We start from the raw sequence: 20,876 nt of genomic DNA on the forward strand, positions 1-20,876 counted from the left end.
CATAAATACTACTGTATGGTACTTGTTAAATATTATAATCTTATGTATTTTGCTTGTTTATTAATTGATAATTATATACCAATCAGGTAACCGATAGTTTTAGCAATGTTTATTTATAAATATAATATGTTGAAATTATCGTTATACAAAACCGATTCTTAAGAAGAATAATTTCTTTATCCCACCAAAAACTTTCAAAATAATGGCAAAACGCATTTTTTATGGCATTAAAGCTGGCTCTTTAAACTGGAAAATGTAAAGCGTATTGAACCTAAATTTACAAACTCTACGGCCAATTCAAATACATATTAGTAAAATATCTGAATTGGCCGTTTCGTCACTACAATATTGTATTTGTATAACAAAAAAAGTAATGAACTGTTGAATAATTTTTTCACCTTATACTCATGTGGGTGTTCAAAGGGTTTATTTTTATTGTTAATGGCAAGTAACCGTGTTTATGCTTAAATCTCAATAAATACATATATAATTGGCGCGAGAAGTCCTCGCTGTTTTGGCTGTCGTTTAATAATGATTTTAAAGTTTAAATAAACAATAAACATTAATCAATAACACGGGTCAACATGAAATTTGACTTTGATTGCAAAGCATTCAATTTCGGTAGTTTAGGTCGTAATAAGACGGAAAAAAAATATGGCATGAAAAACTTTGCTTTTGTGCTTAGAAGACTGATTGAACGAAATTTTTAAAAATCTCGGATTTAAATTTTTGATTGAAAATAAAACTATTGAAATAAAAATGTTTATTATTTTTATTAAGTTTTACTATCAAATTAGCTTACAGAAAAGTGGAAAATAACTTAAAAGTGCACACTTTTACTTTTTCTTTTATGTTCATAGCTACTTTCTCTCAATAAACCCCAAATGATGGGCGACTACATCATGTTTTCATTGTATTGGCCTTGATAGCGTTTTTTCAAAATTCATGATCACAAAAGCAAACTGTATACCGAAAAAAGGTATTTTCTTTTCGTTTTTGTGCATAACTAACTGGAAAATAATAGTATAAACTTTAGGACAAAGAACGAAATTTTTTTTGTAGAGTCGTGTAATCATTGATGTGGGTTGTCGGCTGTCAGTTTGTTGTTTAGTTCTTGACTCTGACGGATTCACGGACAACATTTAATGATGATGAAATTAAAAATTTGACGTTTTAAATTTCTAATACATACAATGTGCAATTGTTTTGATTTTAATTGTAGGTTATTTAATTAAGAAAAATATGTAGGACCTATTTAAAACGTGAAACGAGTTATTTATTTTACCTTAATTGGCATGTATGCGACGAAAAACAAAAACTAAATGTTCTAAAAAGTAAGAGATATAAGGTACAATCTTGCTAGATTTAAGAATGGATCTGCAACCTGAAAAGTGCGATGTTTTAACAAATAATGACTTTCACCAGTACACGCTTTTTGATATCACAGTTGATCCAGGTCTAAAAGACGATGACGGAAATGAATTACCAAGACCCTTTAACAAAAATCAAATGAGAAAATGGTTAAAAAAAGTTAGATGGGAGAAACACAAATATGAAAAGCGTAGTAAGGAGAAGGCCAGAGCAAAAGAAAGAAAAAGAGAAGCTCGTGCAGCAAATATAGATTTAGGTCCAAATAGGAAGATGTTGAAGAAAATGAAGTTAGAGAAAAATAAAAGTCTTATAGGAGTGATATTAGATTTAAGCTTTGATCATTTAATGAGCGAAAAAGATAGATATAAAGTTATAAAACAACTTTTGAGATGTTATTCAATTAATAGAAGATCAGATTCACCTCTTCAGTTTCACGTTACTAGTTTTGGAGAAAAAACAAAAGTTGATATTTCTCGACACAATGGTTATGAGAACTGGGATGTAGGTTTGTTTCATATTTATACAGATAAAAAACCTTGTATATAATAAGATTTAAATATCAAAAGATATCGTTTTCCAGATTGAATACCATGAAAAGTCATACATAGAAGTTTTTCCTAAGGAAAAGTTGGTTTACCTTACAAGTGAATCGGAAAATGTTATTGAAAAGTTCGAGGAAGATAATTTATATATCATTGGGGGCTTAGTTGACCATAATCAGCATAAGGTTTGATATATGTTTTTTGGTAATCAAAACTAGTAAGTTATTGGCTGATTACTGCTTACTAAATTATATTCTTTTATGTAGTATGGGTCCATATTAATGAATTGGAGCATGTTTAGTTATTGTTATAATTTGAATTTTGAGCATGAGATCATGAATCCCATTTTAAAATATTTTTATAGTAAATATTAAATGGTGTTAGATATAGTAGATGTAAGGTATTTTTAATGACCATTATTGTTAAAAATAAGTTAAAAGTGATAGGGTTTAATCAGAGTTGTTTTAAAATTTTCAGGGACTTTGTTATAAGATAGCAGTTGAACAAGGTATCAGACATGCTCAGTTACCACTTGCCAAATATGTGAACATGAAGACTAGGAAAGTTTTAACAATTGATCATGGTAAGTAATTTATTACATACATACTTTTAAAAAAAAGAGATGCATCTCATTGTCTTTAGTGTGAAAATAACAATATAACTTTTTAAATACATACTTGAAACATTTCTGGATACTGATTAGAAATCATATTTTTTACAGTTTTTGAAATTATATTACGGGTTTCTGAAGGAAACCAGTGGGATGATGCTCTTCTGAAAGTTTTACCATTGAGGAAGGGGGCACACCTTAACCATAGTAGTTCTGCATCAAGCTTAGAACAAACTGGCCAATGTGATGACAAGAGCCTGTTAGACTCTTAATTCTTTTAAGGACATTTAAGTTAACTAATAAATCCAATGACTTTTAAAACAATTTCTATATTTTTATTTATTATTGTACATTTTTATCACCTGTAAACAATAAAATATCTTCAACAATACACTGCTTTGTATCTTTGTTTGTTTGTGATTTTTGTTAGTCTTATTTTTGGATCATTGAAATTAAATGAGTAAATGCAAAGACAATACGCTAATAATAAATTAACACCTTAACAGAATAATATGTAACATAATCACAGAAGTATTCTTTATGCAGACTAAGGTAATTATTACAGTATTAAATATGTATATAAATGATATTCCTTATACTTATATTTGGCATGAGATTAAGTATTAGAACACCTTTCCACTTTTACAATTTTTTTAACAGGCATAATACAGTTACTAAGGAGCAAAATAAGTCTAGTAAATATAGAAATTATTTTCTATTTCTTCTATTCTATTTTCGTGTTATCCTCTATTCATTAAAATTTGGATTAGACAATAATTTATGCTTGTTTTATCATAATAGCTTGCCCATAGTTACTTTAATCAAACATTTTCTAAGGCCGCCTAAGCCTGTATTGTTTTGTGTGATCACTATTTGGTATATTTGTGCACTACTTATATTTAATATTTTCTAAACATATTACACAGTTTACGTCATAAATAAAAACATGCGTTTCTAAATTAAAATTAGTTCAGTTAACTAAAATAATTCAAATAAATTCCCATTAAAACCTTGCATTAGAAGAAAATCATAACAAATTGTAATTTTTTTACAAAGTCAGAAAACCTTACACAAATTGATTTTGATTGCAGGGTATAATAAATAGATAGCATATTATTACTTATCACATAGATTAAGTATCCATTAATCATTTTTTACTTAAGTTATAGAGACACAAGTGTTATTGGTCTAAGATGATGCATGAATATAATATATCATACTATATTCTTTATAGAATAGTACCGATTATATAAAGTTATGCTTTTGTAAAAAGCTTATAATAGTTGGTGCTAATCTCTCAGGATTATTTAATTGAACATGATGTGTTCCTGGGACAAAATGGCTCTCAAATTTCGCATTGTTCTTCTCAACCACTTCTCGCATTTCCACGGAATACTCGTCTGATGCGTAAGGTGAGTCTATCGCTTTGAAATATAAAGTAGGACACTTTAAGCGTTTGACAAGTGTCTCTACTAGTAATTTATTTTCGGGATTAAAAAGTATGCTTTTTAGTCGAGCATCTCTATTGAAATAAAACTTATTTGGGTCACTCGACGATGCCTTTACACCGCGTTGTGCTAGGTACTGCACACTTTCCAATGCTACAGATTTGTTTGTACCTAAATACCATTTTTGCTTAATTTCGTCCATCGTATATGCTGGAGGTTCGTCATTAAGGCGAGTTTGGGCTAACTGTATTTTTCGTAATATTTTAGGGAATCTTTCTACTACTTGATGCAAGTCGTAGTCATCGTAAATAAGACTGTCCACTGCTATATAGAAGTCTACATCATCTGGGAATACACAGGCAAATCGCATCCCAGCTATGGAACCCATGGAATGTCCTAAGATTGAAATTTTATCCCACTTAAAGTAATCTCTGATTGTGAGTATCAATCTTGGTAGATCCCAGGGATAATATTGGAAACCTGAAAGATGAAATATCATTAGAAAACATAATTCTTTAATTATAGCATTTCATTATATATTTTTTAAACTACCTGGTGGAATCCACGATGAGTGGCCGTGGCCAGGAAAATCGATTGCAAGAATCGGTAATTTATCACTGATCATAGGTGCAAGTGGATCCCAGGTGCCAGCGTTGTCTTGCCACCCATGAAGTGCTAAAACTGGTCTCTGGTTTTCCTTTCCCCATAGTTTTGCTGAGACATGACCCCATGGTACTGGTATTTTAATTTCCTTTACCTGAAGAGTATGTTAAAACTTTAAATTACAAATTAAATTATTTACATAATTAACAATCGTACCATCCCTATTGCTCAAAATATATTGAGCTTGTGTATTTTTATTACATCATGTAAGACTCGTTTTGTACTTATAGATATTATTTTTATTTAAATTTATTTATATAGAATAACATGGTTTCAATTATTATGCTAAAATTTATAAAAATCAGGACCCGAAGGTTTAAAGACAACTATGTATAGGTATAAGAAAAGTATACTCACTGTAGTATGTAAACTTTTGTACTTAATACTCCCAAAGCAATGCAATTTAGGTCTTAATAATTGCACACTACGGTTTAAAGTTGATGCTGCAGCCTTTCTGGACATTTTAATGTGTGCCTGATATCGTTCAATGAACACGGAACACCACTTTTCATTCACAAATATTTAGTATTCACCTAAAGTGAGGTTATGTGAACAATAATATTATAGCATTAGAATTTAGAATATTACGCCATTATAAAATACGTCAATTATATCTAATATAATTTTACACAACGATGTACACTTGTACAGTAGCAAATGCAAAGTGCTAATGCTGTTTTTAACGTGAACTTGTAAATCGAGGTATGACTCGCAAGGCCATGTCCGTCATTTGTTTCGGTAAACGATGACGCAATATCAGACTTTGTCCGTTTGGAGTTAGAGCGATATTCGCGTGATATTTTTGATAGGAATACCTCTACATGAAAAATTATCAGTTTTTTAATTTTTTATCGTAGTATTAAGCAAATCGTTTTCTGAGCATTCCCAATCACGTTTTGCAAACTCATCTACGAGGAGCGAGTTAGACTAAGGCGATATGGTTATTGAATTCCGAAAGTATTTTTTATTAAATCCTTTCCCCTAATGATATTGAATCGAGAAATTATACGTTTTTAATTTTTTTCAAAGTATCTATCTTATCAGTGAAATCATCTGAATGCCCGATTGTTGAATTGAGATTCATGATAGTCTATAAATATAAAATCATTTATAGACTAGAATAGGTAATGTAAGAAACAATTCAATTTTACGACTTAGAATTTAGAAGTTGCTCTATCAGCTAGGTACCTTTTTAGCATGAGTACCATTTCTTTTTGCCAACGTATTTTGTTTTAAACTTATATTAATTAAAGTGTTATCTTATGTATTCAAGGTCGCAATAAAACAAAGTCGAATTCATATCATTTTGTATTTAAAATCTCAGATTGCACACATATTGTCGTCTGGTAACTCTTAAACTATTAAGTTGAATATAAATTCTGATGAAATATTTGCGTAACAATATCGAGATACATATATCTTTTTTTCGAATGATGGAAATACCTACTATATACAATACGAAAAACTGTTTTAAGTTATGAATACAATAGTAACAAAAATAATACATAAATCTGCCTAGAACTTTATTAGAAAATAAGAAATTCCTACAAAAATAAGTTTAAAATATCGTAATATTAAAAAATCTACTTAAACATATAAGTCTTTTTCTTACAAATATACTAGAGATAAGCCAATACAGTACTGTCAAATTTCTTCTATACATAAAGGCAGTAACTTATACAATAAATTGTAGTTGATACCACGAAAAACTGTCAACATATTCAATATGCCTAACAGTAAAAAGTGTTGTACACTTTAAGCTCTGGCAATTATTTTATTTTATAACAAAATTTCAATAAAGTAACATGAGTAAAATACGCCAGAACGTTATAGGTATATCGTACGTCTAAGAGGTAACAGTACAAGACACTCAAATTTCTTTTTACAGACAGCAGGTTCAATGTTAAATTAAAAACCGTGGTTTCAGTCAAGTCTTAATTTTTCCTCTCAACCAATGAGAAATTCTAAAGGCAAATGACAGGTGGGAGAGTGGGCTCCAAAAGTCCTTGGCGTAAAGCCGTTAGTATAGGCCAAGGCCTGCAAGCACAGGACCCAGTCCAATCGTCAAGGTCCATTGCCCATAAAGCAGCGCCTCTAAGTCCCTCAAGGGCAATGGAGGCGGACATTCGATGTACCTCTTCGGGCCTCAAGTAAGTGACCCATTGGGAACCGGAGACCACATACGTACCTGACGGACTAGCTGAGATCCTCCAGTTATCTAATTTTCCTTTGCATATCTGTAACAAGACCGTATTTTTAGAAGTGCCTATGGCTGTGGCTATTTTGAACATTGTCAATAAAAGGATAAATGGATGGAAGATATTCAATTCTTAAATGAATAATTGAGTGTTTAAATTAAAATAATACCTCATTATATGCGAGGAATCCAGGAACTTTAGTACTCTCCCCAGGTTCGCCAGGCGCAATGGCCAATGCCCCGGGCATAGCATTTGTCTCAGAGCGCAGGGTGTATGAACGGCCATATGCCGGTACGCTTAACACTAATCGGTTACTTGGAACTATACTTTTCCAGTATTGAATTATTGATTGCTGAAAATAAATAATAAATGAAGAGCAAAACAAAAATATTTAACAGGAATATGCCGGCTAAGCGAAGCAAGCCATAGTGTCTATAGGTGGCAGTATCACTTAACTTCAGATGAGCATTCTGCCCGTTTGCCCCCTGCTCTATAAAATGCTTTTTAAGTATTTAAAATTAATGAAATCAAAGTAAATAAAAACTACTGTGAAACCACCAACCTAATATACCTAATCATCGTTTAGTATAAAATATCATAAAATTTATCATTCTTTAGAATATAGAATTTGCGCTTACAAATATCAATCAAAGTACATATAAGTATTCCTAATTCCATAAATAATATTAAACGTTCTTACAAAGTTATCCATTTCATTAAGTTCAGTCTTCTCAAGTGGCAACAGATAAGTGGTCTTCTCATTCGTGCTATAGTAATCGTTAGCTGCTATGCTAATCCAGTCCAGAGTAGAAAGAATTTCAGGGTCGTAAGCCAGCGCTGCTATTTGTGGATGAGGGGAAACCATAGCTGAGACCTCCAGATTATGACGCTGGAATGCCTTTGAGAGAAGAGTCAAGAGAAGACTGAAATTCTCTTTTTCTTCCACCTTTTTGTTGGAGCATGGAACCTGCATTAATTAATAAAGTTAATAAGTCCGAATTTATGAAAAATACAGGATTGTTGTTAACCCTAAAGTGAAGTGGTTGTATTCGATGATCCGAAACACATTTACGTATTTTTCTTGTATTTTTCTTGCTTTATCCTTTTTAATGATATAATTCTACTGAAACTGTATATGCTGGTCCGATTTTAATACATTTTTGTGTGCGTTCGGGTGGCGTCCTAGCCTGTTTAGATTCAAACCATCCCGGCAGATGGTACTATCTAGTTATTTATCTTAACTGCAACAAAACAGCTGGTTTTCAGGTACGAGTCTCGGATAGTTTAACGGGCGGAGCTCTTGGTGCGTAACCAAACTACGTGGATTCGATTCCCAGTCTGTGCTGTTCGATTTATCCATAAGGATCGCTATACACGACACTGCAAGATATTTCAAAACGATTAATATAAATTAATCGTTTGAAATATCTTGCAGGACAACGTTTGTCGCGTTCACTTCTATAGCCTATATTTCGATAAACAACAGTCTCCGACCAAATTAGACTGACAGTCTTAGGATTGGACAAGCAGAGACTTTATTACAGTCATGCTACGTCATCGTCAATATGATCTAATCTGTGACCGCTTTGTGTCACGTGGTTGACGTATATAAATCTATACATATCTATAATCATAATTTTATTATAAATTAATAATTATAACAAGTTATTTTACTTCATAAGGCTTTCTTAAGTTATGTTAGTTTCAATAAAGCTTTATTTTTAATACTGTTAAATGTTGTAGCTGTCATACCTACATTTTGATGTGGTCTTACTTTTTTAAGTTTTGGTGACGAAGTTGTCTTACTTAAATCGAACTATAAGCTTCATGATTTTAAACTCTTTTTAGTTGTTTATTTATTCTTGTTGGCACCCACTACTTTACTGTATTCTGTATCTTGTACAATAGCTTTTTGTATGCAAGTTCGGAGAGTTACAGTGTAATAGCGTTTATGTTTGTTGCAAAGGTCTAAAAAATCACTAAGAACAAACCACTCACTTGTTTACAGACAGGATACTGCCACGCGAGTTGTAATCCATCGAAATTCCACTTTTGTATGAATTTTAGCGCGGACTTAACAAATATTTTCCTGTTTTCAGCTTTAGACACCATTTCACTCCAAGTGTCTCCTTCCGAATTTTCAATACCACCCACTCCCAAAATAACCTTCATACCCATTAGTTTGTATTCCGTAATTTTGCCATAGAAATCTAAAACAATTATTTGAACACTTATAATTTAATAAAATAATTTCATGTTTTTAGTTTTATTGCTTTATAATCTTTACAATTAGCATTAGTATTCACATGGTAATGTCTATGTAGTCTATGTAAGAAATGAAAAATATTTTTTTTCTAAATTATAGTACCAATATTATTAAAAATAAGTTATTATTCAATAAATTTGTTAAAAAATAATAAATGTCAATAATAACTAAGCGAGAAATAAAGAACTTTTACACTTTTGACATGCCGAATAATATTTTAATTTACTGTACCTGATTTTAATATTAATAGTTATTTTTCCTAGTTTCATACTTACCATTGACAATATCCAACTCTGGATTTCCAGCTGAGAGAGTAAAATTGTTATCAAGGTGAGCCCATGAGTAAATAAGGTGTGTGCACAATGATGGGTCTACTTGCTGAGGTCCGAAGCTGCCTTCGTCCTTCCTGAATCATAAAGATATTTCGGTTAAAACTAACATATATATATAGTACTTTTCTTAAAAAAAGAAGCTTTAAAATAACGTTTAAATAGTATGTATGTACAGCAAAACCTTACATATATTACATATAATTATATACATTTACACGTTATAGTGGAAGTTTCTATAGAAAAAATATAGGTACGTAAGAATTCTATTCAATATTTAAATCAAAATTTAAATTTTGGGAGTGCATTTTTTAAAATTCAATACATAATTAACGCTTTAGTTCGTTTATACATATAATGGCAGGTTCTAGACACGCGATTGTAAATATCTAAAATATGACTATTATTTGTATAATTATATGAATAATTATAGACATAGACATAAATACACAAAATAAAAATAATCAAAGAAAAAAATAAAAATAACACTTATTTTTAAAAAAAACAGGTGTAGGTATAGTAACTGGCCTTGGCGCAGCATTATGCTGAAGAGCAGACTTTTCCACTGCGCTGGTTACCACCAGTAAACCACAGCAGTTAGTTTTCACCTCAGTCGCAAAAAATAGGAATGTTGAAATACTAATACTTAGTAAAAAAATAAAAATATTAGTAAAAGTTAGCAGTAAATATAATATTTAAATAGTCTGGTATGAAAATGTATATTAAATAAAAGAAAAAAAAAGTAGCAATAATTGTTAAGAAATAGATAAATAAATATTTTTGGACGGATTTAAAACTACATTTCGTGAGATTCTTGTTTAGTAAGTAGATGTTTTTTATAACTGCGTGCGTGTATAGCGTGATCTTGATGTACCTGTAATATGCCCAATTGGTGAAGTAACACGCGATGATTGGCTTCTCAGTCATTATGACGTCTTGATCCGAACTCAGTTTTAAATTGGCTTTGTTCTTGCAATTTGATTTTTCTGCCCAATCACAATGATTCTGAAATATATATACACATGTAAGTATGTTATGTGATGTGATTGTTTGCAATGGTGTTTGGCGTCTTCGCTTCAATGATGAACATCCTTGACATCGCCAACAATAAAATGCAATAAGCTTAAGTGATTGGGACATATGCACCAAATAACGGAAGACAGACCCCAAGGTCAATACTGAGCTAACAACCTGCTGGCAAAAAATAGCCGGTATACCGAGGCTACGATTTGCGTGGAGTCGTTAAGGGCCTCCAATTAATAAGCGTTCGATATAGATTGCAATGGCCTACACACGGAGACTCGGATCCATAAGAGACTGTACTGACAATATTAATGGTGACAATGTGGCTGAAAAACGTTTTTCTTTTTTTTGTTACATAGTCGAAGTCAATATTTAACATTTTATTTAGTTACATAATAATAAATCGTTTATTTGCAAAGAAGGTGGCACATTCAGTAGGAATTTATAAAAAAAATTCTTAATCAGCCATATAAAATGTTTAATAAGAAAAGTTAAGGTGTAAGTGTCGTCAAAACTTATGCTATTGAAGAAAATTTATTTTTTCCCTTTGGTTGCCCTTGCAAAGCATATTTCCATAACTTTTTTCTGTTGCATGTAATTTGTTTTGCATTGCATTACATAAAATCTCATCTATAATATATACTATATTATTAACTAACTGATTCTACTATATACTTAAAGTGGTTTAAAGTTAAACAGAGGCTTATATATTACACATAATTAATCATTAATTACCTGGTTCCATACTAATGGTGGCGGACAAGCGAGCTGCATATAACGACCTCCGATACATAAGTAGTACTTGGTACAATCGACTGCGTCTGCGCGGAATCCACTCGTACATGACGATCCTTCTATCGAAGTTACCTTCACAGGAAGTTTTTATTAGAATGGGCCTATTTTAGGATAGCTACTATAGAAAGATTCCATACGAATCCATTGGATACGAATTCATTTGTTCAAGGATACGAAGTTCTAAAAACGAAAAACAATTTCTAATTTCTTACCTCAACATCAGTGTCTATTTCTGTATCAGCTAAAGGAGGAGTTGTAGTTTGCATAGGCTGTAGTGCTGTCGTTGTTTCGCTGTCTTCAGTGCTCGGTGGAATTTCAACTGTGATAAAAAAATACTTTTTAAAGTACTGGATACACAAATAAATCATTGACACTACAACGTTTTAAGGTCTGGGCCTCAGATCATGATCATTTGTCAAAAAGTCAAAAAGCCTTCTGTGCCTGACAGACGACATCGACTTTTCCGGGGATCGAACATACGGGATGAGAGTCGCATGCTGAAGCCACTGCTAGCCATTGGCCAACACTGCTCTACAAAGCTAAACATATACCTACACATACAAATATATAAAAAAAACAGCGCAGTAATCTGTCTTCATGGCGCAAAACACATGTTAAGTGGCATAAGGAACTCGAAAAAATCTTTAGCGTTCTACAGATTTCTAGCTAGAAAATTCAAACATCTCAGATCTACCAAACATAATACGTGAGACAGTTCAGTGTTGTTCTTAAATAAAATATCACCCCTAATTGTTAGAGTAGTTTATATAGAAGTATAAAATTGAGTTTTACTCACTTTCTTCTAGTCCACATCTAGGTGGTGCATCATGTCCTCTTAAAACATGGTTGATAGTCGTAAGCAATGGATATTTCCCACATCCACAATATTTTCCCGTAAAGTCATCTAAATCCAGGGCCCAAATCATGGCCCCTCCCAAGTCCATGGCGCGAACAAATTCAGCTTTATGACGAATCATGAAATCGTCGTCAAAGGAGACCCATTGGTCGTGTAATGTGGCGTAAGGTCCCATACGACCTCCGGGGTCCCGGCGGACCCGCCAGCCTTGGACTCGAATGCGTTCACAAATCTGAAATAGTATGATTCTTTCACTGGAACCACAAAGAACCACTAGAATTCTATCCGTGTGGTCTATCTATATGTTCTTATATCCAAAATGTATAGATTATGAACTTTACAATTAAGTTATAACGTTCTAAATGTAGTTGTACTGCAATTTATGAAATCAAGGGCGCAGAACGGATGAGAAGAACTGTCAATCTTTTACCAATGTATTACTGCCAACATTCATTTACAAGGAGCATTTAATAAAGTCCAATCAATAAACTTTGCCACTTGACACGAGTAAAATCACACCAATTAAAAACCATTGTTTTATTAACAGAAGTAGGCATGGCAAAATAGAAACATGCACTTACATGATTTATGATATTATGATTATATTTTTATATATATAAGGTTTTTTACTCTATATACATCGGAATTTTCTATTATTTACCTCATAGAAAGACAGGAAACCTCTAGCTCTGGTTTCGTCTCCAGCTTCCCCGCCTGCGTACGACGGTGCGCCTAAACTATTTCCAGCATTCTCCATCAAAGAAAAGCTCTGACCATAGAATGGGAAACCCATTATCAACTTGCTTTTCGGAGCGCCTTTGCTCATCCAGTAGCTCACTGTGAAGTTCTGAAAGAGGTGTTTGGATAAAATATATTTTTTTATTCTCAACATAGTTCCTAGTAACTAAAGAACTATCCTTAAAAAATATTTTTTTTTCATTATCGATTCCAAAGCAGATGAAAAAAAAATTGTTTGGATAACTTTTCTTTGCTTGAAGGTTTAGTTTTAGTTTTTTTTAAGTTTCTTCCTTTGTTCCTAAAATGTTTGTAGTTATTCGTATTACGATTAATATAGGTGCACATATAAATAAATTAAACTTGGTTTTAGAAGTAACTATCTAACTAATCTAGTTTATTATTGTCCAAATCGAAAATTTGTTTGTTATTAAAACCTGTAATTTCAATTAGATTACATACCACATTGAAGGTTTTGTCCTCGTCGTCATCAGAGGCATACATGGGTGCGACATGCCCAGTTTTCTTGTCCCATTGCCCGTGGTAATCGTATGTCATTAGCGATATCCAATCCAAGTTTGCCGCCAGTGTTGGAACGTCGTATGCTGAAAAAAAGTATTTTGAAAATCCAAAACTTGTAATGTTCTTTAACTATTGTATTAGGTGTTTGTAATATATCTACGAGCCTATTAACACATATTTACTCTATATTTTGTATGTTTATAGCTAATAAATTCTAAAACCACTTGTCCGATGGTAAAATTATTTCCCCATTAGAATGCTCCATTATTCCTGGTTTATGTTTGTTTGTAAAAAGATAAGCCATATTATGTGCCTTTCATTACATGTCCAGCGCAAACTATGGACAAAAGAAGTAAATGCCACTAGTGAAGCTAAGACACGCTTTTTAAAAATATCTTAAAATAAACTCGATGCCATCCAGAAATTATTTACTTATTTAAAATTTGACCTTTTGTTGACATGTACCTCGTATTCTTACATCTATCCTATTTACATATAAATTTCACACTGTATATTATCTATTCTATTACTCGTCTATATATATATAAATATAACTTACCATAATCAATAACACGTTTGCTAGCAGACACTGCAGCTGATAGCAAGAGACCCTTTCGGACGAAGGCAACACGTAATTCCTTTACCAATTCAGCGAATCCTTGCTTATCCGAGCTAGGGCCCTTTTCACACTCTACCTGTTATTTAGAGAGTTTATGTTAAGAAACAGCGTTATGGATCATAGAACAATTGGCTATAACGCTTCTTAATAGACTTGGACTCTTAATAAAGGACCCACGTGGAAGATTTTTGGCTCTACAACATTGCTTTTTTTCGTGATAAGATAGTAGAGTATAACAAAAACATTCCGGTCGATATGATTACTACCTAGTATTTTGCTTACAATAAATGACTAGTAAAAGCTTAAACTGGAATTGTATTAATTTAATTTTTCGTCACATTTATGTTAACCATAATTGTCATGTATTTTAGAAGAGATAGCGTATACAACCTATCATATACAACCGTAGATAATGCATTATATTATATATGGCTAACATTAATAAATAAATCATCGCACTGACTTACTTGCCAACACTTAGGATATTCCCAATCAAGGTCCAGACCGTCAAATTCGTATTGTTCGATGAAGTCAAGGGCGTGGACGACGAACTTCCTCCTTGCGCCAGGATTGTTCACGAGACGGGAGTACTTGTCACCAGCAGAGTCGTTCCATCCTCCCAATCCTAGTAATACACGGACGCCTTGTTTCTTCAAAGCTATTACCTTTTCATAGAACTCTGCAACAAAGTTTGATTGAATGATATATAGTTCGTATTATTATTTTCTAATCTGTTTTTATTTTTCTATACAAAAAAAGAGGTTTATCACGCTCAATTAAAGCACGTGTTTTTTGCAAAACTGATACAATATTTTGTGTAATGTGATGCTCCAAAAACTTTAATAATCCAAGATTTAAGTAGCTGTTTAGATGGAAAAATCTTTGCTTATTCCCATGATCATCAGCCTCTTTATATGGTCAATTTCTGGACGTAGGCCTCTCCTATTCCTCCAGTACGCCCTGCACTGGCCTCCTGGGAGCCAACCTCCTTGATGGTGACGGATTTTTGTTTTGCCGAGGTCTCCATTCAAAGTGTCCATGCGCGATATGTGGCCTCCCCACCGCCACTTACATATTGCGACAGAAAAAAGCCTAATGCCTAGCATTGCACGCTCCATCCGCCTTTCAATATGTGAGCATTTTGGTTTTGGCACAATATCACATCACACATCGTTAAAAAAAGATATTTAAACAATTGAGTAATAATTTCCAACTTACTATTTTCAACATCCAGCCAATTATCGTGAGGTTTGAGAACAAGTCTGGAGCTGTCAAGGACTGCGAAAGCGTAGATGATGTGGGTACACAGTGATGGGTCTATGTCACTCGGAACGAACTTTCCGGAGCCAGGTCTGCAAAAAAATAGGGTTATGAATTATATTCATTATTGTAGTAGGGGAATACTACTAAAATGTGTGTCTGTATATAATATTTATTAATGGCGCAACACTCGGGACTTTTGCGGTGCTTTAAATTATTGAAGTTAAACATCCTTTGGCGCGTTAGGAAAAACCGTTTGGAGTAAACTTTTACAATGCGCGCACACCATCACAAAAAACCGACACCCACACACAGTCACAAAAAACGACACCTTGAAGTAAGCTGTAGTTATCATTTTAGTTTTTTGTATCAATGGTTTTTACTCTTCCCACATGTGACATTATTGTTATAATACATGTAAACAGACAGACAAAGAAATCAATATTTTTTTCAATATATTACCTGTACCAAGCCCAATTTGTGTAGTAGCACACTACTTTTTGTTGTTCCATTTCATCCATGATTATTTCTGGAGTGGTGCTTTGAGTAACTTGTGTTGGCCGACTTGTAGGTTTATTGTAACTGGGTATTACTTCGATGTCGTCAAGATCTTCGTCGATATTATTCTCTGGTTCGGGTAAAGGTGGAGGAAGAATTGTATCGGATTCAATTTTAGGGTTAAGAAACGTCTCCTTTATAGCATTCATAAGAGGATATTTGCCTTGGTTGCATCTAAAAACAAAAATAAATAATAAAGTTTTTATTATGGCATGGGTTATTAATTAAATAAAAAAATATTATAAAAAATTGATTAAATGATGATGATACCTTAAGATACTCTTACGGATACATATCCGAAAGTGTCTTAATGTATCAAGTTTTGCAGTTTTGCACATGTAAAACTCCATAAACTCCATAAAAATAGCTTCATACAAAGGATACTTTAATATTTTTTCGCTGTAATAGTTTTAATAATTTAGCTTGATTATTGGACAGCTGAAGAAGAATGGAGGTAGGTAGTCATTCAGTCCAATACAAGGTATTAGAAAAAAATCTAATCATTACCTATTCTGGAAGTCATCAAGGTCCAAAGCCCACACCATACCACCGCCGAGACCCATCGATTTAATGAAGTTTACTTTCTTTTTCACTATTTCTACATCGTCAAACGATACCCATTGATCACCTTTGTAGGCGTAAGGTCCCATCCGATGGTAAGGATCCTTTACGACTACCCAGTTACGATTTTTGATTCTGTCGCAAATCTGTAAATGAAATATATTATTGAATTACCGATGGTAATTATGTACAGTGTACATAGTAATGCTATTGTACGTTCTGACTGTCAATCAAAAGAATAGCTAGATTGTTTTTATTAGAAGAATTCGCTCTAGATTATTACTATCATTCAGCCTGGTTCGTTAAAGTTTTTTTTATTATAAAATAGCTGATTTTAGGGTTTTAGTACAGAACAATTTAATTTTATTCAGATTTCTATATTTGTCTGTTGATAATTTTTCTTAAGTCTAGTAGGTGATCAGCATTCTATACACGGATGCTGTCGAATTTTTAAGTCTGAAGCATTTTCTTCCGATATTTTCTAAGTAAATAAGTAACAAACCTCATAATAAGCCAGGAAGCCGCTTGCTCTAGTGTATTCTCCCGCATCTCCTCCTGAAAGAGCTGGTGAGTTCAAACTACTTGCTCCTCTGTTATTCCAACGCGACATGGTCTTAAATGTTTGACCATACAATGGCATTCCCATGACTAATTTGTTAGCAGGAGTGCCTTTCTCAATCCAGTAGTGCATTGTGTAGTTCTGAAATAAGTGTTTTAAAAATGATACATAGGTTCTAGACAAACAAACATATAAAATATATTACATACATAAAAAATATTTCACTCTCAATGCATGCGTTCACGCATTTACATAATCACATATACTTAAATACATGCGCACTTACACACATTCATACATACTTACTGTCTTATACGATTTGTGTTTGATTAGTTAGAAAAAAAGTTTAAAACAGTTACTATGTACCACCGTCTAAATGTTATCTAGTTACTTTCAACACAGGGACTTCCTAGTTTCGGGATTACACACATTCATACATACTTACTGTCTTATACGACTTGTGTTTGATTAGTTAGAAAAAAAGTTTTAAAACAATTACTATGTACCACCGTCTAAATGTTATCTAGATACTTTCAACACAGGGACTTCCTAGTTTCGGGATTAGAGATATATAACAATCTAATTGTCACAAATAAAGTTTTTTTATTATTATATTAGCTTTTAACAAGTATATAAAGTATAGTCTTACAAATTCCTCGGTTTTGTGTGCTTGTTTATCTTAAGTTCGTGTTTGAAGGACTTTTAAGTGTATTTATTTGGAGCGTAATAATTAATATAAAAAATAAGAAAACAATGACAATAAAAAAAACGTTTGCCTGTTTCTTATTAGTATATGGACATGGGTTATATTATTAGAAATGTATTTATTCGACGTCGGCAAATAAACTTCTAAGTTGCGAACAAGAGTTCGTTTGCTAATGGCGTCATATTTTACTTGACAAGTTTTCTTTTAATAAAAGCAAGAGTCTACTACTGCCGTCCTGGTACATCCATGGAGTTAATTGATAGGACTTTTGATCTAAATAAAGTTATATAAAACTTACAGCATTGAAATAAGTGTTGTCATCATCAGGGTGGTAGTAAAGTGGAGCCACGTGACCAGTCTTTTTATCCCATTGTCCATGGTAGTCGTACGTCATAACAGCAATCCAATCTAGATATTTCGCTAACACCGGAACGTCATAGCCCGCATCTATCACCATTTTGCTTGGTGATACCGCAGAAGATAACAGGAGTCCCTTGGGTTTCAGAACGGCTGACAGTTCTCGAACCAACTCACCGAAGGATTCCTTGTCTGAGTCTGGGCCTTTAGAGCAGTCCACCTAAAAGAGATTTTTATTATATTTAAGGAGGTAGGTAAAGTAAGAGTCATGCTACTGCCTGTGTTCCTGTTACAGGTTCTACCTTCGATTTCACTCGTATTTTTATCAAAATAGAAACCAAAATAATGCTGGGAACTTAAAAATTCTGAAAAAGACTGCTTCGTTGATTCAGGCTTTTCTACTTCAGTATCAAATTAAATAAAGTTTGTATAAAAGCAATTATATTTAAAAAAAGTTTATATTACCTGCCAGCACTTAGGATATTCCCAGTCCAAATCAAGTCCATCAAATCCATACTTCTCGATGAAATCCAGGGTATGTTTCACAAAGCGTCTCCTCGCAGCAGGGTTATTTACTAACTTGGAGTATTTGTCGCCGGCAGAGTCCTTCCATCCACCAATAGCTATTGATACTTTTGTACCATACTTCTTGAAATCCACAACACGTTCATAGAATTCTGTGAAATGTTTAAATGAAAATTATCTAAATTTAGTAATAAATATAGAATCTGAAAATATCTATTTCTTCGGAATTCCTAACTTCTAAAATCTAGAATACAAGACAAACTTCTTATGTAGGATTATTATCGGTTGTAGCAGTATTTAGTCATCGTAATTTAATCAGAAATTTTCTATTACTCTCATACAATTTATCTCAGTTAACTGGTTTAAAAAAATGAGCATTGAGTTTTCTCCAGTACTCTGTTTGGGGTGGTAACTGGAGCTTTACCCTCCACATAAAAAAAACGGCTAGAATGTGCAATTGGCAACAGAGTTCGAAGAATCTTGATATTTTTTCGGATGGTCTATAGCATTCTGCTATCACTTTATTAGATTATTTTGCTATGCTTTATAATTAAAGTCGTTTAAAGTAATCTTTTTGTATTAGTCAACTTTGTAAACTTATTAATAATAAAGCAAAAGTTGGCGAAAATCAGGTGGAAAACAATAAACGACTCAAACGTTGATTTTGTTAGCTTTGGAGAAGAGACCTCGCCCGTGAGGTTAAAGTGTAAGTGGTAATCAAAGATTAAAGTTGGCGCCTGATAGATAATATCGGTGACTCCAGCACTGGTGCCTTCCTCGGTCAAAGTATGTGTTTCGCAATACAACAAGGAAAGTTGTTTTAACTTTATACATACTAATTCTTAATTATTAATATTATTATTACTTTGTAGGTATCAATATTGTAACTTATTAATTATAAGCATTATGCTCGTAGTTAGTCCGCACCTACTATCGGTCGATCGTCTCACATTGGTCATAATTGATATAATTCGTTTCTTTTTATTTGTTTTATGTGTCCTTGTTGGTGCTGGCTATAAAAAAGTAGTTAAACTCACTATTTTCATTGTCTGCCCACGGGTCGTGTGCAACCATGAGCCCATCGTCACTTAGAACAGCAAATCCGTATACAATGTGAGTACAGAGCGATGGGTCGATATCTTCCGGTGTAAATTTGCCAAAACCGGGACGGTACCACGACCAGTTTGTGTAGTAACAAACCAGTTTAAACCGACCTGGATAACAGCAAGGTAGGTTAGGTTAATTGACTAACTCAAATTAGAATAAACTATTTTTTAAATATTCCTTTTTTAATATGTCTTATTTCATGTAGAATTCTAAAATTTAACTAAGAATGGGATGAAAGTGATGATGAAAAGAATAGTAATTGTGTTAAAATATTTTTTTTTTGGAAATTTCAGATTGATTTAATCTTACTATTGCGAAGTGGCGGACGCAAAGCTTCGTCCACGGTTCCTTCAGATGGCAATTGTATGGGATTTGCTGGGACCACCTCGATATCCTCTTCAGAGAGAGCGGGAGCGCTTGTAGACGTTGTTACTGTTTGGACCGTGCACTTCGCATTTTGAGGCCAGTCACATATTTGTTTATCCTAAAGAACGTAGAACGTTAGCAAAGGTTTAAAAAACTCATTTATAGACATTTCATCATGACATCAAATCTATATAAGATTATGAAATAAAATAAATATTAAAATACTTTTAAAGTTAAATGTATGTTATTTATTTACTTCACAAAAAAATGGTTGTCGTTTGATATAAATGAATTTCATATAATTACGGAACGCTAGGATTACTCATAATTAACTTAAAACTAGAAACTTTAACAACAAGATGTCGTCCGGTATAGCTTGACGTATCCAATCAACTCTAACAACGTTGGGTACGTTAAAGGGTAGATGGGATAAGTTGTTGGTATAAAAGCCGTGTAAAATAAAACTTGGTGTCCAAGAAACAACGTTTTGTAAATTAGAATTGAACGTATTTATAAAATATTCACCTGATTCCAGTGTAATCCTGAACTGCAAGAGAATTCTTCGTATTTGCCAAACAAACAATGCATGTAACGTGAACAGTCCGATGGATTCACTGCGTATTGACCATTTTCGCACAGTGCTGAAATAGAACTCATTGAAATGCTGAAATAGAGCGCATTGGATTATACCAATAGCGCTATAACCTTTTTGGTTTGGGCCTCAGAATTCTGTATCTGTTACATGATCATTTCTCATAGTCGGTGATCAAACTTCTGTGTCTGACATACATCGGTGACTTTTTGGGTCTAAGGCATGCCTGGTTTACATTTGATACGAGCGGGTGTTATATGGACGGATAGTCCATCGTTGCACAGCCTGGGATCAGAACCGAGGGACGA

The 20,876-nt window shown here is 33.0% G+C and overlaps 3 protein-coding genes across 3 annotated transcripts in view; 1 reads left to right on the top strand and 2 right to left on the bottom strand.

Annotated features, from left to right (window-relative positions):
* Positions 1–1,160: 1,160 nt before the first annotated feature.
* Positions 1,161–2,847, top strand: LOC110992706 (tRNA methyltransferase 10 homolog A). Its single transcript, XM_022258630.2, has 4 exons — positions 1,161–1,872; positions 1,952–2,098; positions 2,391–2,496; positions 2,635–2,847. The coding sequence occupies exons 1-4, from the start codon at positions 1,372–1,374 to the stop codon at positions 2,793–2,795; spliced, it is 915 nt and encodes a 304-aa protein (XP_022114322.2). The 5' UTR covers positions 1,161–1,371; the 3' UTR covers positions 2,796–2,847.
* A 163-nt stretch (positions 2,848–3,010) lies between these two features.
* Positions 3,011–5,404, bottom strand: LOC110992705 (probable serine hydrolase). Its single transcript, XM_022258628.2, has 3 exons — positions 4,992–5,404; positions 4,524–4,728; positions 3,011–4,451 (listed from the first exon to the last, which is right to left on the bottom strand). The coding sequence occupies exons 1-3, from the start codon at positions 5,094–5,096 to the stop codon at positions 3,769–3,771; spliced, it is 993 nt and encodes a 330-aa protein (XP_022114320.2). The 5' UTR covers positions 5,097–5,404; the 3' UTR covers positions 3,011–3,768.
* A 525-nt stretch (positions 5,405–5,929) lies between these two features.
* Positions 5,930–20,876, bottom strand: part of LOC110992728 (probable chitinase 10) — a 33,004-nt gene continuing 18,057 nt past the window's right edge. Inside the window, exons 31-52 of the mRNA XM_045628882.1 lie at positions 20,502–20,617; positions 19,920–20,094; positions 19,541–19,717; positions 18,444–18,655; positions 17,920–18,198; positions 16,859–17,056; positions 16,303–16,502; positions 15,700–15,969; positions 15,196–15,329; positions 14,445–14,656; positions 13,918–14,053; positions 13,299–13,441; positions 12,763–12,948; positions 12,042–12,333; positions 11,458–11,564; positions 11,186–11,317; positions 10,302–10,432; positions 9,374–9,504; positions 8,831–9,042; positions 7,533–7,799; positions 7,002–7,184; positions 5,930–6,871 (exon numbers count right to left, since the gene is read on the bottom strand). Of these exons, the coding sequence (XP_045484838.1) occupies positions 6,599–6,871; positions 7,002–7,184; positions 7,533–7,799; positions 8,831–9,042; positions 9,374–9,504; positions 10,302–10,432; positions 11,186–11,317; positions 11,458–11,564; positions 12,042–12,333; positions 12,763–12,948; positions 13,299–13,441; positions 13,918–14,053; positions 14,445–14,656; positions 15,196–15,329; positions 15,700–15,969; positions 16,303–16,502; positions 16,859–17,056; positions 17,920–18,198; positions 18,444–18,655; positions 19,541–19,717; positions 19,920–20,094; positions 20,502–20,617 (4,166 nt within the window). The 3' untranslated portion in view covers positions 5,930–6,598. The remainder of the gene's footprint in view (positions 6,872–7,001; positions 7,185–7,532; positions 7,800–8,830; positions 9,043–9,373; positions 9,505–10,301; positions 10,433–11,185; positions 11,318–11,457; positions 11,565–12,041; positions 12,334–12,762; positions 12,949–13,298; positions 13,442–13,917; positions 14,054–14,444; positions 14,657–15,195; positions 15,330–15,699; positions 15,970–16,302; positions 16,503–16,858; positions 17,057–17,919; positions 18,199–18,443; positions 18,656–19,540; positions 19,718–19,919; positions 20,095–20,501; positions 20,618–20,876) is intronic.

This window comes from Pieris rapae, chromosome 7, assembly GCF_905147795.1.
Source record: "Pieris rapae chromosome 7, ilPieRapa1.1, whole genome shotgun sequence".
NCBI classification, from domain to species: Eukaryota; Metazoa; Arthropoda; class Insecta; order Lepidoptera; family Pieridae; genus Pieris; species Pieris rapae.